Below are 15,219 nucleotides of genomic sequence, written 5' to 3' on the forward strand. Positions count from 1 at the left end.
CCACATAAATATTCCGGTCGAAACTCACTCAGAGCTAGACCTATTGAAACCCTTTCTATTCCATATCACCACTTACACTGCTGAGGGTCTTAAAAAGGCTTTTTGGAGCTGCCTGAGCTTTGCAGTTCTTCAGATAGGAAGTCCAATTAAATTCTCCCTCCTTGAAACCTAGGAAGAGAGAAAAAGATTGTTTTACACGGTCCTGGTACATTCCGGTGGGTTTTTCAGAAATTGAAATTACCTGTAAAGAATATGAACTTTGCATGATAACTGCCCTGCTATGATCTCCAGGGGCTGTGCATTTCAGCTAAACCAGCTCTCTCTTTTTCACCATAATGGCCAATCATTAATCTCAACCTTCAAATGTTTCTAGGAAATTGAAAGCAGGAAAGAATTGAACGCAGGAAAGAAGCAAGTTCTGAAGCCCAGAAAGACATCCAACCCAGAGTTTCTAATCTTACTAACAACGTCAATCTTTGGGAGTCTCAAAGAGAAGACATTTTGCTCTTTTGTGAGTCACTGTGTTAGTTAAACCTCTTCCCTTTAGCCCCTCAGATTGAGTTCCACGGTGAAATCACACTAAAAATGAAATATGCAGAGGCAGGACACCTAGTTCTTAGTAGAATTTATGGTTTCTTGTACACCACTCTATTTTCTTTCATACCTTTAGGAGGGAGCAGCTTATGGCTTGTTTTTTCACACCAGCCAACAGGATGGATGTCTGAGGAATCAGCATTAGCCCAGAAGTCGTAGCACTCTGGGTAACCATCGAAGTGCAGTCGCATTCTGTAGCCCTGGACCTACAGGGAGAGGAGCTCTGGTTATCACAAAGGGTCATAAAGAAGAAAGAAAATCATTAATAAAACACTCCCTCATATTTGCACTTAGAGAGGAAGTAAATTAGGGTCTAATTTATTCCTCAGAAAGCCTAGTAGTATTTTTCCTCATTTACTCTCCCAGCTTCCACACTCCTCTTTGCCCACTTCAAACAGCTGAAAATAAAACTGGTCAGTGGAACTGGAAATGAAATAAACCAGCTGGAATAAAACTGGGCTCCTGCTCCATGCCATGCACACGTTCCTGGGGTACAAAAGCAGCCCCAGGACTTTTATGGGTCTACCAGATTAACCCATATTTCACATAACTGAAGCAACATAAAAGCATTCTGACTTGTTTATATTTACTAAGTCTTAGGGCCTCATTGCACTGTTCTTTTTGATATTTGTTCACTACAGGCAATTAATAGGTTTGGTAGTCTTATTTACAAATGCAAACACCTGACAGTAGGATTTGTGGCAAAGATCCTTAGCCACGTAACACCATTCCCTCAGTGTCACCTTGGACTCCTACCATTAATTAGCTAACTAAATTACTATTAGTACTATTACTCTTACGTTTCTACTTTTTATTGAAGAGAATTCTAAATGTACATGGGACTTTTGGAATCAAAGAGAAGAAAAGCAATTACCTCAGCCACTGTGAGAACACAGAATCGAGAGGGGTGCTCAGGATCCACCCCTTCCAATTTCATTCCAACTTTAAATCCATTTCGGCCTTGTGGGAATGACTGATACTGTGAGGGGGGAAGGAATATTTGTTTTTAATCCCTAAAGACAAAATCTATTGCAGAGCAGTCATCAGATGCTTAAGGCTTCATATTTTTATATTTAAGGCTTCAAATTTTCAACTCAGGTAAGAAAATCCCATCCCCAAGTGATTGCTACTCCAACAGTCACATGCAGGCTCAGGATCAGTAATGGCACCATCACCATATTTCACATTTACTCATTATTCTAATTAATCTCTCAAAAACACTGAACTGTTGCAATTAGCTATGAACACATCTTTGAGCAGATGAAGAAATGGGCTCTTCTAAAACACAAAAGAATCCCCTTCCCAGCTCAATGCAGAACCAAAGAGCTGGGAAAGCTGAAATCATTTTGTGTCAGTCCAGACTGTCCCCAAAGGTAACTTGTCATCTTCAAATGGTGAAAGGGACAAGGCAGGATTGATCTGCAGCCCAGTTTTATAGTTATTCCAGAAAGCATTTGTGGTTTTTATCTATCTGCAGTCTTAATCCAAGTGAAACAGCTGAAATACAGTGCAGGTTTAAAACCCCAACCCTGAACTGGGACTGCAAATAACCCAGTGCAGGACCTGACCTTCCCTTTCAGTTCCCTCTGGAACAGGCAGATGGGAATGGGGGATATGGTCAGCTCATCACAATTTGTTTCTGTCACTGCTCTTCCACTTCTCTGGAAGGATCAGCAGTCCTTGGCTCTGAAGAGCTCACTGGGAACTGCATATTTAATTTAGGACTCACCCTCTGGCACCTCCACTGTCAATGGCACAATATCCACCCTCCCTCCTGGCACTCACTGCCACGAGGTGAACCTCCACCTTTCCCTGAGCCAATGCACTGATGGTTTCCCACAGGGAACGGCTGGAAGAACTGTTCTACAGCCTCAGAGGACATGGGACAGACATCAGGCTGTCCCTCTCCAGCAGTCCTTGGAAGTTTCCTAACAGCCCACAGGTCCAGAGGAAAGCAGATCAGAACACTGCTGGTTATTTGTGAGATTCAACCAGCATTTTTTACAGCCTGGTTTGGGTGAGACTCCCAGAGCAAATGCCTGTTTCCCAGGGCAGCAAACAAACATTTACTGCCTGCTTGTACCAAAACAATTCAGAAACTTAAGTGCTGGCTTGAGGTGGTCTCTAGTCCCACCTGTACCGAGCCAGTGATCCTGTGATGCTGCCTGATAAAAACAGAGCAAGAGAGTGGAAAAAGCTGCCAACCTCTCTGAACAGCTTTTGGGGAGCAGCTGGCATCTGTTCCTCTTCCAAGTAGGAAGACCAGTTCCATACCTTCTTCTTCCCAGGAAGCACTAATTAATCAGAAACAAAGAGAAAATGAATGTTTCTCTCCAGTGCCTCCTGCTCTTCTTCTCCTCCTCTCTTCTCCTTTTCCTCCCACGTTTGCTGTGGCACCCCAGAGGAGGCAGTGTGACTCAACTTTTGAGGAAAGGTAGGAATTCCAGCAATAGGAAAACTGTGATCATTCCTCAGGAAATGAACATTTATTGTATCACAGGTCAAAGGAACTGTGGCACCTGAATTGCTGGCAAGCTGCCCAAGGAAAGGTGCCACTGGAAAGTCTGGACAAGGCAGAATAACTTAAAATTGTGGGAACTAATTCTTCCTCCTGATGTTTCACAGAGGAGTAAGGGGTTAAATATAAACTAACAGGCAGCACAGAGAGGCATATAATTGCAGCTGAAATAAGCCTAAAATAAAACAAATGAAAAACCACGTGAATTTTTGCTCAGTTCACAAGATTTTTTATATATATATACACATATATATTTATAACCTGCTAATAACACAATGCATCTACTAGCCTGGCAGCTCCCAGATGATGAAAACAACAACTTGGACTCATTCTGGTAGAACCACAGTCATACATACAGAAAATTACATTCTAAATGTACATTAAAAATCTCCCCCCAGTTACATACTAACTGATTTAAGGTATATAATATATTTAACTCATAGTCCAGAATCAATCACGGTGTTTACAATTTATTTTCTATTTAGCACTGTAGGCTTTGGGTGAAGCTCTCCAAAGTCAATGGAAAGAAGATTCTTACTGTCTTCAGTGAGCTTTGGATGAAGCTGACTCCTTCCAGATGCTCATCCTGTGCCCATCATGCAGGCAAATCCAGGATATTCCTGCTAATACACCTCTGAGGCTGACTGTGGTAAGAGGGTTATGTACCTAATAAGCTGTTCTGAATGTGAAATGAGCTCTACCATCCTTTCCTCTTCTGTTTATTATTATTCACTTTATAATAGCTACTAAAAAAAATCTATAAACATTAAAGAAAAGAGACTATGAGCTTAGCTCACCTTGTTTTATTGGTTTAGTGTTTCTGCGGCTTTTCATATTATTTGATTTATTCTTCTCCTAGACACAGATATGTTAAAAAGAAGTTTAGCAAGGTTGTTTTTCCCTCCCTCTGATCATCTCACAATGCAGGTACAACACGGATGTAACAGGTAACTAACAGGACTATTAGCCAGCATTACTGTCTCTTGAATACCCTACAAGAACATCAGGAGGGAATGTTACACAGATAATGTTGATCCTGGAATCCCAAAGTGCTTTACAAGTTATTTAACATATGCTACTGCAGTTCATTTAAATGTGGCTGCTAAAGAGCAGCACAGGACCAAAATCTCCATCACAATACAGAGGATTTGCTTTCTGCAATGCAGGATTTGCTGCTCACGTCAGCAGCCTTACTGAAACACTCAGTTCTCCTTTCCCTTTCTTACGTCCATCTATGCCAGGGAATAGATATGGGACAAAAAAGGAATTGATGAAGCCCTGAAGGAAGCAGAAGCTTCAAGTAATGCCTGTCATAGATGAGCACCCCAGACAACATGGTCTCCCTGTGTCACACTCCAAGCCCAACTGTCACTCCCATTTCTTCTGTGTGTTTGCAAACTCGGGTTTGATTCCTCCCAGGCTGTCATGTCTCAAAGCAAACCAAAAAAAAGGCAAAATGTGCCATACAAAGCTGCCTGCCAAACAAACCCCAGAAGGGACAGGGGGCCAGTTCCTAATGAGTACGAGGAGAAGGGGGAAGATAGAGACTGCAAGGACTTCTGAAAACATCCATCCCTTAAAACATTTCACCCACATCACAGAGAAAAGCTGAGCAAGATGATGAGTTAAACTGCTCATGACAGCAGAGGCTGCAGCTTTATTGCCCATGAACACATAGCCCAGTGGCTCTGCTGCACAGAACCCCATGGATTGTGTGCATAAACATAAAATGGCTCAGACAGACACTGATGGGCAGCAGCAGAGCACAGCAGGGCACAAAGGACCCTGAGAGGGAGTCAGGGGCTGCAAGAAACTTAAGGAAAGATCAGCTCAGGACTGAGGTACTTCTATTTATGCACCACTAATAGAGGTTTCTGGTGGTGCAGTGAGTGTCCATGCAAGGACCTAGTAAAACCCAAACAGACCCTGTGGTTTGACAGGGTGAACCTTCAATAACCTTCAATATCACACATCAGTATTTGAGTGTAGTTATTCCGGAGACATGTGGTTCTATTACTGTGAAATCTTGACTTTCACTTCACCTGAGCTATTCATTCACCCCTGTGACTCCTCAGAACAGATATTCCCATCACTGATGTAAATCAGGATCACACCCAGACCCTTCCCTGGGTACAGAACAACCTCCCTCAGCCCAGTTTGCATTGCACGAGGAGCTCTGAGACAAACAACTTCCCCTGCTTTTCACAGCTCTCTTTAAAGAAAGTACATGCAACCTCATTTACCTCATCCTCATATGCATTTTCCTCCTCATCCTCCGAATCCAGAGGCAGTCTTCTCTTCCTCCGGAGACGTCTGACAGGTCTGCCAGCCTCAGTCACCTGACAGCCACTGCTGGTAGTAAGATTTCTATTATTTCCCCTGTTTCTGCAATCATCTGGAATGTCTCTGATATCATTACACATCCAAAATAAAAAAGAAATTCAAATGAACAGTGCAGTATTATTCCTGCAGTGTTCCTCTGAGAGTGAGGAGGCCTGGGCTGAGGACCTGAGGAAATGAATGGTGTCTGCAGGATTTCCTGGATAAAGAACACTTGGTCTGAGGGGTTCATTCTACTCACAGCATCACAATGCTCCCTTTAAATGCTTTCATCAAAAAATGGGAAAAAATCTGGGATTTCTTTACCTCTCCCTGTGCTGCTGGGAGGCTGTTTGAGTACAAAACTTTCCATTCTCAAAGCAATCCATTTGCTCACAGGTTGGGAACTGGAGCAGGGCACGGCTTGTCTGGGCACTGCAGAGGCAAAGAAAAAGACAACTGTTAAATTAAAGTGTTAAAACACCTTTCAGGCAATGAGCTCTGTCAAAATCCTTTATAAACTTTCATTAACTGACACTCAGTATCCCATTGTGAGGGAAGGAATTACCATCTCTGTGCCACCACACCACCTCAGTAGAGAAAACCCCCTTTTCTTTGTAATGTTTCAATTTTGGAGCACTGCTCTCCATCAGCACTCTCAGGTTGACTTGATGATCTCAAAGGTCTTTTCCAACCTTAATGATTCCATGGTTCTGTCTGTGAGGGAGCTCTACAGAAACACTGAGTAATTTAATCAAAGGAAACTAGTGCTTTACAAAGTATGTGATGCTGAACAGCTTGAAGGACTGACCCTGAGCAAGAGTGACCCACATTGCAGCAGTTTGTGGAGAACTGTTGTCTGTGGGATGGATTCACGTTGGAGAAATTAATGAAGAACTTCTCCCATGGAAATCCACATGAACTCTCCAGAATTAATCTGTCCTTCCAGAGATGGAACGGAATGAAAAGAAAAATGTATTTTGGGCATGCAAGAATTGGAATATAGAAGGAAGAGAGAAGGGAAAAAAGGATTTAACAGCAAAAAAAAAAAAAAGTTTGGCATCTTAAGGATGAAGCAGCTCCCTAGGCAGCCAGTTGTCACATTCCAGCTGAACATTCCAACCAGACCCGCTAACTGAGGTACTGAGGGCTCTTATATTTGACCATCTAATATAAAACAACACAATGTTACTTGGTGTCTTTCAGTCTAATAAATAACATGGTGCTTTGTTGATTCTCTGTTATTAGGAGGAATCAATAAAAGTGAAGCTGTTTCTGGGAGGGAACATTACTGCTGGTTAAGGAGCAAAAGTGTAATGACTTGAACACAGGGCAAAAGTTAGGCCATTGCAAAATAATAACCCAGAGGAGTCAGTGGACCAATTCCATGTTTTATGGGAGTGCAGACTGCTGATCTCAGATTATTCCAAGCATGAACATTTATCCACATCTGCTGGCAGAATTGTTTCCTCATAGCTTAAGGTCCTTCCCAGCCCCTCCCCAGTGCACAAAGGGAGGATGAGGAGGAAAAGGAAGATTATCAACACCCATCCAATGTCGGGGGGCTGATTCTGAATGCCTGATGTGACAACAACCTGATTTTTCAGAGCTCTCAAGTTCCTTCAGCTCCAATTTATTTCACTTGAAATTACTCTTTTCCTCCCCAAGACTCAGAACATGCAGCCTTGAGGGCAATTCTGTGTATTTGTTTTCAGCACAAAGGAACAGAACTGCTGAAGGTAATTTGAAGATGTCAACACACACTCCTCCTCCTCCCCTAACACAGAACCCCCAGGTCTGCAACCATCAGACCTTGTTCTGAATCACAAGAACTCCCCTCTTGACTTGAAGCCTTCCAGGTGCTCAACTTTCTACCTTCAGGTTTCAAAGTGTGAGCTTAATTCAGCCAAAGGCAGCCCCGTGGATCTGATGCAGGATAACACAGGACGATTCAGCATCCCTGCAGCTCCAATTCCAGCACCACGGCTCTTTGTGATGATTTGAATTGGGTCAAAAGCAGGACAGACCTTTGCAAATGGCAATAGCAAATATCTCTGGGTAGCACAGGATAATCTTTGCAGGAGTTCCTCAGCTTCCACAGGTTTATCCAAACTGCAGGGGTGCTCAGGGTCACAGAACAGATCCACATCACCACTGCTGCAGGGGGAGGCAGGAACTGGACTAAATGAGCCTTGTGTCGGGTGGTATTGAATATATTAATATTTGATGGACCCTTGGACATCTATAAACGTTTGGATGTCAGCTCCAACAAGGGCAAACTCATCCCTTTTTAGATGTTCTTTGCGTTCAAACTTTAAAAATAAAGAAGCTCAAGCACCAAGACTATTTACAAAGCTCCCTCCGGGAGAATGAGTTTGGAAGTTACTTGGACAGAAGTAATTAATTTGGAGAATTTACTTCAAACTGAGCCAGGAAAACTGTCAAAAGTCACAATGTAGAAAATAATATTGAATTTAACCAGGGAAGACCTGATAAAATAATCAATCTTTCTCATCTCTGCATTTTATAAATCCAGTAAAACCCACAATTAATATAATAAAGTCCTTTTCTTACAATGCTCCCTATCAATACAATCTACAGTAAAATCAAGATAATCCAATACAAGGAAGCAAATGGTGCAATTAAAAAGAGAGCAGAAACTAACTTGAAACATTTTGAGGAACTACAGTCAGGCCTGAACATTCCTCATTTGTCCCAATTTATGATTTCTTTTAATCTTTAGCATTTTAAGGCTCAGGAACATTAAGGCAAATGATACTGCAAAACTGAGATGAGTCATTCAGTCCCAAGATGCAGATTCAGATTTATGAAATGATAAATGATTGCCAGGCTGGCAGAGATAATAGAGCCTAATTATTGTGCTCTCACCCAGACCGCTGTGCTTTATCTTTACACAGGGAATCCACAGGAAGAGGTCAGAATTACTCAGGTTTTGATCTCATTTCTTCCCCTGAACCAGTGCAGCCTTGGGAAACCACCTCATTGTTACTGTAGAAAACCAGCTTTGGCTTTTAACATCCATCTCACCTTCATTAGGAGGCCAAAAGTAAAAAAAAATAGGAAGAAAAAAAGGGCACAAGTTCACGCAAACTAAGTGTGAAGGCTAAATAGGTGGATGGGGGTTCACTCTACTTCTATAAACAACATCAGACTTAATGGGAAGAGAAACATTTCAACAGAAATCCCATTTCAGGTGCTGCCAGGATCATTTCCAACAACAAGAGAATTTCAGTGCCTCTCTGTGGTGAGGAATGCAATGGTGTAATAAACCCAAGGACTGTAAATCAAGAAATAACATGAAGTTTGCAGCCCTTCTGGCTAAGCTTCAATGGACTAGGAGGCAAAATCTCATTCAAGAAGCAGCTGGCATCAAGAGAACTGATACTGTGCTGTTCTGGGAATAAGTGAGTGACAAATCACCTTTCTGCCCTGAAAGTGGGTGGGAGCTGAGCAAAGCTGCTGCTCACCCAGAGCAGTGCCTGTGCACTCAGAGCAGGCTGGCTCTGAGAGCTCTGTGTATCCCTGTCTCCTGGGAGCTCTGCAGCAGTGTCTGACACCCAACGGGTGACATCTGCCAGCCCCTCCTGTGCCATCCGTGAGCAACAGAGCTGCAGTTGAAACAGAAACACACAAAACCCACCACGACTCCTTGCAGCACAACTCAACTGCTCTCAGAACGGCTTGGAACACCTATGAGCTCAGACACAGCCACCTCACCTGTACTTTGCTGTGACGATGACAGATGATGCTTTACTCACCCGTCAAAACTTATTACTCACCTTGGGCAAGTAATATTTTGCAAGGCTGAACTAATACCATTACAAAAAAAAAAAATCCAGCCTCACCTCCAGGAACCTCATCAGTCAGGGACTGAAATGAACTTTCAGAGTCTGCAATGGAATTGTACCAATGCCTCAAGAGAAAGCGTCAGTAGCCACCAGCAAGTATTTAATGGCATGAAGAGACTGTCTATGTCAGTGAAGGGAAAAAAAGACAACATTCAGAATTGAAGAATGCCAAGCTCCACCCATTGCACTTCCTATTAATTTTTGTTTCTCATGAAGAGAGAAAAACTGTAACTACAAGTCAAGGAAAATACTGCTCTGAAATATTAGAATGGAAAAAGTATCTAGGAAGGGAGAGGGATGTTTTGGCTGGTATGCAGGAGAAGCAAACACTTTTTGTCTCAGCTCTGCCACAGGACCACAAGATGAAGTATTTAGGTTTTCAGAAGTTTGTCCTGCCCATTTGTACAACACAGCCCTTCCAAGCTTCCCCTAAGCACATGATAACATATGGATTATGGTAGGTGCTATTGCACTGGGACACAAATAAACAGCATCGTGGCAATGCGACCTCAATCAGCTCACAGGATCGAGACAGCAAAAAGTGAGTTTACTCTAAACCAGCAGCTCATCCTAGAATGAAGCCCAAAGCAGTGTTGGAGCCTGTAAGCTGCTCATCTTGGTTTGCTGACACAGTTGTGTCAAAAACACACAAACACACACACGTTTCTATTTCAGCAGTCGAGAGAAAAGCACTGGCACAGGCTGTGGCTGCTGAATGTGTGCCCAAATCACAAACAGTCCCTCTCTCTGCCGATGCCAGCCAGCATTCCAGCATTCCCACAGAGCACACGGATCAGTACACCTGATGGTGCTGTCTCACCTCTTGTCTGACTGTCCCCCTTTGCCATCACACCCACTTTGCTGCCCGTCTCTGTAGGTTTGTGTGACACTGTGACAACCACATGGCAGCAGCTCCTCTCTCCTGTCCTTACTCCGCGCCATGCTGCAAAGCATTCTGACCTATTCCAAACAGGATGGGAGGGATGCAAAAGGAGGCACAAAACATTCTTCCATGCTCACTGAGTTAATGCTTTCTGCTCCTTTATGGAAAGTGAAGTACAGGGTACTTCCAGTTTTATGGCTTTCCCCACCTCTCATCTCCTCCTGCTTGGGAAGAGTGGTGACTCTGGGGAGGACACCCAGCCACTGCCCGAGCCCTGCCCAAACCTCACTCTCCACAGGCTCACCTGGGAAGCCAAAGAATGACTCCTCCAGGACTGAAACCATGGAACTGCTGATGCCAGTCCCTGGGAGTCACTTGTAGCCACTGTAACCCTTACACACACTCCTGAACATCACCCAGCGCCACACAGAAATCACACACCTTAAAAACCTTCACACTCTGCAGGAGCAACCCAAAGTAGAATCACAGAATTGGATGGTGAACACTGGAATGGTTTGGGGTTGGAAGGGATCTTAAATCCCATCCAGTCCCATCTCCTGCCATGGGCAGGGACATCTTCCACTATCCCAGGTTGCTCCAAACCCTGTCCAACCTGGCCTTGGACACTTCCAGGGATCCAGGGGCTGCCACAGCTTCTCTGGGCAACTGTGCCAGGGCTTCCCCACCCTCACAGGGAACAATCCCTTCCAAATATCTGATCTAAACCTGCCTCTGTCAGTGTGAAGCCATTCCCTCTTGTCCTGTCGCTCCAGGCCCTTGTAAATAGTCTTTCTCCAGCTTTCTTGTAGGCTCCCTCTAGGCACTGAAAAGCTGCAATTAGGTCACCTCGAAGCCTTCTCTTTTCCAGGCTGAACAATCCCAATTCTCTCAGCCTTTCAAAAAGTTTAAAAGCTACAGCATAAATAGGGTTGTCAAAACAAATCCTGTGTGATTCATGAATACAACCTCTACCTGTTTGCTTAGCTCTACCATGCATTTATCCCGTCACTTTGCTGGATTCAATCAGAAATTAAAAAACCAAACCAAAACAAACAGGAGATGAGCCAAAGGATGCTAAACCTAACAATAAAACACCCATTCCTTGGGAGTAAAGAATTTTATTAGTAAGTTGAACCGTTCTCTGGAAAATAACCTGCCAAATTCAGCAAAGCACATCTGCCCTCACACCTCACCTGTGGAGAACTGTGAGTGATGCTAATTAGGAGAAACAGGGTTTGGTCAGATCTCTGCTGGCTTTGGCTGCTAATTGATTCCATGTGTAGGAGCCTGCAGCTGCCAGCCTTCCTTAACAAGGACACACTTGGTCATTTTCCCCCCAAGTCACCAATCTAACTCTTCATCTTCTTCTTCCCACTCTTCTGCCCGTGCAGCACAATTGGAGGATCTCAGAAAAGGCTGAAATAAATTAGAAATTATAGAAAATAAGGGAGAGAGGGAACAGTGTGTGGGGAAGAAGAACCAACACTGCAAGTCAGGAGTCACCTTGTTATTTCACAGAGACTATAAATACCGACAGTAATCACTGCTGTGCATCAATCTGGTTTCGATCCAGTTTATCTATATTTTGTTGATATTCAAATGGTGTAATTCTGGGAATGGGATTTAGGCCTCTAGAATGCTTTCCTGCGCAGAGGTGAGACATGGACACTCCACACCTTCATCCATATCCCAACCACAGCACTCCCAGTGGGATTGCTGGGGTGTTCTGTGCCAGGAGTTGAACCCAATGATCCCTGTGGGTCCCTTCCAACTCAGGGTATTCCATGATTTTATGATCTCCATCACCATCCTGAGACAACCAGATCTCATGTCCCAGTGTCAGCTCATCCTCTCTCAAAAAACACCAGCCCTCATGGAAAAGGACAAGGGGTTTATACTGAAGCTTCACCCTCAAATCCACATCCCCAACGTCACTGGAATATAGCAGCATAACCAGAAGTATCTGCACTAAAAGCTTTGCACAAAGATAGAAGCGAAATAAGGGACAGCCAGACCTTCTCCTGCAGATAAACACACCCAATTCTAAGCATATTTTGAAGTAAGACTGCAGACACTGCTTTAAATAAACTCAAGATGCTACTTTTAAAAATCAGTGTAAAGCCTTAAGATTTCAGTAACTAAAGAATTGGTGGTAAAATTGCTGAAAAACAGCATGGCTGAGGCAAGGAAAACACACCCTGGGTCCTGAGGAGTCAGTGGGGCAGGAAATGGTCTGCAGAGCACATCTGGCTGCACCCACTCACCCTCCTGCAACTTGCTCATTATGGCAATGAAACCCCCAAAACCAGGATAAATCACCTCTGGCCAAGACAAATGGAGCTGGCTCTGCACAACCTGCCCAGCAGCTGTAACCAGTTGTCCTCAGCATCTCAAATTCGGCTCTGATTCCAGCCCGGCACTCACTGGGAATTACAATTCACTTCACACACGTTCAGCTTTAATGGGATTACTTGCAGTGTAAGGTGCAATCAATTTTAGGGCAAAACTAGCGCATAGAGGCCAAAAACGTCCTCTGTTTTAATTGCATCTGTAATTACTTTGTAAGACTACAATCCAGCAAACTACCCTGGGGATTCCTACTAATCATTATTACATATCTCCCATCGCCAGGCAGGAATACTCACTCAGGAAAAGACTGTTCCCATCCTCAAAAATGTATAATCTAAGGAGATTATAGATCATAAAGTGGGGAAGCAAACCACTGATGAGACCTCATCAGATTGTTCTTAATTGCTGTATAGAAAGAAAAGTTTGAAGTCCCTGTTTTCCCTCCTTTTTACTTCTGTTTTACTATATAACAAAACATTAAAAAAAAGGTCTTTTACAACTTGGCACAAAATATCAGAGCTCTTTATCCCTTAATCCCAGTTACAGGCCATTTTTTTAAATTTATCTGGGCGGTAATTGAATAAATTAAATGTTTTGGTAGGGTAAATCTAATCGGATTCCTTGCGGCACCAGGAGTCCATAAAACTGTCCTAATCCCTTTCTGCTGACACCAAACATCACTCAGGTTGTCCCACACCGATCGATGCTTTGGAAGGATTATATTTATCCCTCGATTTATTCGGCACCGACTTCCCCTCTCCAAATCCCCATTCCATTCGTTCTGCGCTTCGAATTTGCTGCCAGAAAGTTTGATGGGCTTTTTGTTTTTGTTTTTTCCCGTCGTGTAAAACCTCTTGTTTTCAAACTTAAATCTTTCTGGGTTTGGGGAAGTCTCCAAGAGCTGTTCCTACGGCTCTGGACTGATCCGTTTGTTAGTGTTTTGGAGTTGTCACAGTCCCGTGCAGTTTCACCAGAGGATAACCCCGCTTTTCTTCACCACTTCTCGGCTAGAAATCGGGCAAAACCCACCTTAGAACAATTAAACACTTTAGGACCGTGCCCCGCAGCGTGCGGAGAACTTAACCCCGTGTTTATCCCGCGCCCGTGGCTGTGTTTGCGGTGTTTTCCCCGCTCCGGGGAGCTTTAAACGCACTTTGCGCCCCGGGGCCGCGGCAGCCCTCACGGCGCCATTCGCCTCACGGCCCCCCCTCCCAAGATGGCGGCAGCGCCCCCGCCCGGCCCGCGGCCCCCCGCCCGCCTCACTCACCGCCGGCCCGGCCCGGCCCGGCCCGGCTCGGCCCGCCGCCGCTCCGGGGCCTCGCGATGGAGCTGGGGCAGCGCTGCGAGCCCCGCGGGCCCCCCAGCGCATGCGCGGGCACGGCCCCGGCCCCGGCCCGGCCCGGGGAAGGCGGCGCTGGGTGGGGATGGGAGAGGGAGCGGGGCGGGGATGGGGTGGGGGACTGGGACATGGCGGGGCTGGGACGGGGAGACCTGGGACAGAAGTGGCACTGCGATGGGCAGGCACCGGGCCAGGCTTATACTGGGACATGGCGGTACTGGGACAGCAGGACTTCGGAGAGAAGTGGCACTGCGATGGAGAGGCACTGGGACGGGCTTATACTGGGACATAGCGTGACTGGGACGGCGAGACCTGGGACAGAAGTGGCTCTGTGATGGGGAGGCTCTGGGACATGGAGGGACTGGAACGGGGAGGACCTGGGACAGGAGGGGCACTGCGATGGGCAGGCACTGGGACGGGCTGATACTGGGACATGGAGGGACTGGGAGGACCTGGGACAGAAGCGGCACCGCCGTGGGGAGGCACCGAGACAGGCTTATACTGGGACATGGCGATACTGGGACGGGGACGACCTAAGAATGAAAGTGGCACTGCGATGGGGAGGCATTGGGACGGGCTGATAGTGGGAGATGGCGGTATTGGGACGGGCAGGACCTAGGAGAGAGGTGGCACTGCGATGGGGAGGTGCTGGGACGGCAGGACATAGGACAGAAGTGGCTCTGTGATGGGGAGGCACCGAGACGGGCTGATCGTGGGACATGGAAGCATGAGGGATGAACTGGGATGGGGCTGGCGCTGGGACGGCACTGGGACAGACGTTACCTGGGACAGAGGTGCCACTGGGAGGGGGCAGGGTGGGTGTGAGTGGCACAGCCCCACTGCCAGGGCTGCTCCTTTGGGGACATCTGCGGCTGAGATGGACATTTGGGAATGGGAGATCTGGGGAGCTGTAAATCCAGCATCCCGCAAATCGCCGTCCCGCTGCCTCCCACGCCCAGGAGCGGCAGAGGACATTACCCCCTCTTCCCTGTTTTTGTTAAACTTGTCTTCTCCACTGGGAATGTTATTTTCCTTTGCATTTGAATTTCGGAACAATATAAGAGGTGGGGGTAGGATTTTTTAATGAGGCATCGGGGTTTTTCCGCCACGGTGAGCGAGGCGAGAGCACGAGCGAGCCCCAAGCTGTGACAGCTTAAATGGAATGGGATTTCGGCAAAATAATAAATGAGATTTGCAACGGCTCATTTGAAATACACATCACAATATTCTTCATCCCTCAAGCGGAGCACATAAAATACCCTTTAAAATCTTTAAATTTAGTCAGAAAACAAATACATTTCTCACCTCATCTGTGCCAGCAAGTTCCAGCTAAAATGCAAATCCTGCA

The 15,219-nt window shown here is 45.5% G+C and overlaps 1 protein-coding gene across 9 annotated transcripts in view; it reads right to left on the reverse strand.

Annotated features, from left to right (window-relative positions):
• Window positions 1-13,927, reverse strand: part of LOC146427882 (lethal(3)malignant brain tumor-like protein 3) — a 39,306-nt gene extending 25,379 nt beyond the window's left edge. For 2 of the 9 annotated variants that reach the window (XM_085081407.1, XM_085081403.1), the window contains exons 1-8: window positions 7,459-7,477; window positions 5,759-5,866; window positions 5,356-5,518; window positions 3,910-3,967; window positions 2,800-2,888; window positions 1,469-1,573; window positions 665-800; window positions 77-168 (exon numbers count right to left, since the gene is read on the reverse strand). In XM_085081407.1, the coding sequence (XP_084937533.1) occupies window positions 77-168; window positions 665-800; window positions 1,469-1,573; window positions 2,800-2,888; window positions 3,910-3,967; window positions 5,356-5,518; window positions 5,759-5,820 (705 nt within the window). In that variant the 5' untranslated portion in view covers window positions 5,821-5,866; window positions 7,459-7,477. Of the gene's footprint in view, window positions 1-76; window positions 169-664; window positions 801-1,468; window positions 1,574-2,799; window positions 2,889-3,909; window positions 3,968-5,355; window positions 5,519-5,758; window positions 5,867-7,458; window positions 7,478-13,799 lie in introns of those variants that run through there. The other 7 variants (XM_085081410.1, XM_085081409.1, XM_085081408.1 and 4 more) reach the window with 7 other exon arrangements.
• Window positions 13,928-15,219: the final 1,292 nt, after the last annotated feature.

Source organism: Lichenostomus cassidix, chromosome 23 (genome assembly GCF_008360975.1).
Source record: "Lichenostomus cassidix isolate B80296 chromosome 23, HeHo_3.0, whole genome shotgun sequence".
NCBI lineage: Eukaryota > Metazoa > Chordata > Aves > Passeriformes > Meliphagidae > Lichenostomus > Lichenostomus cassidix.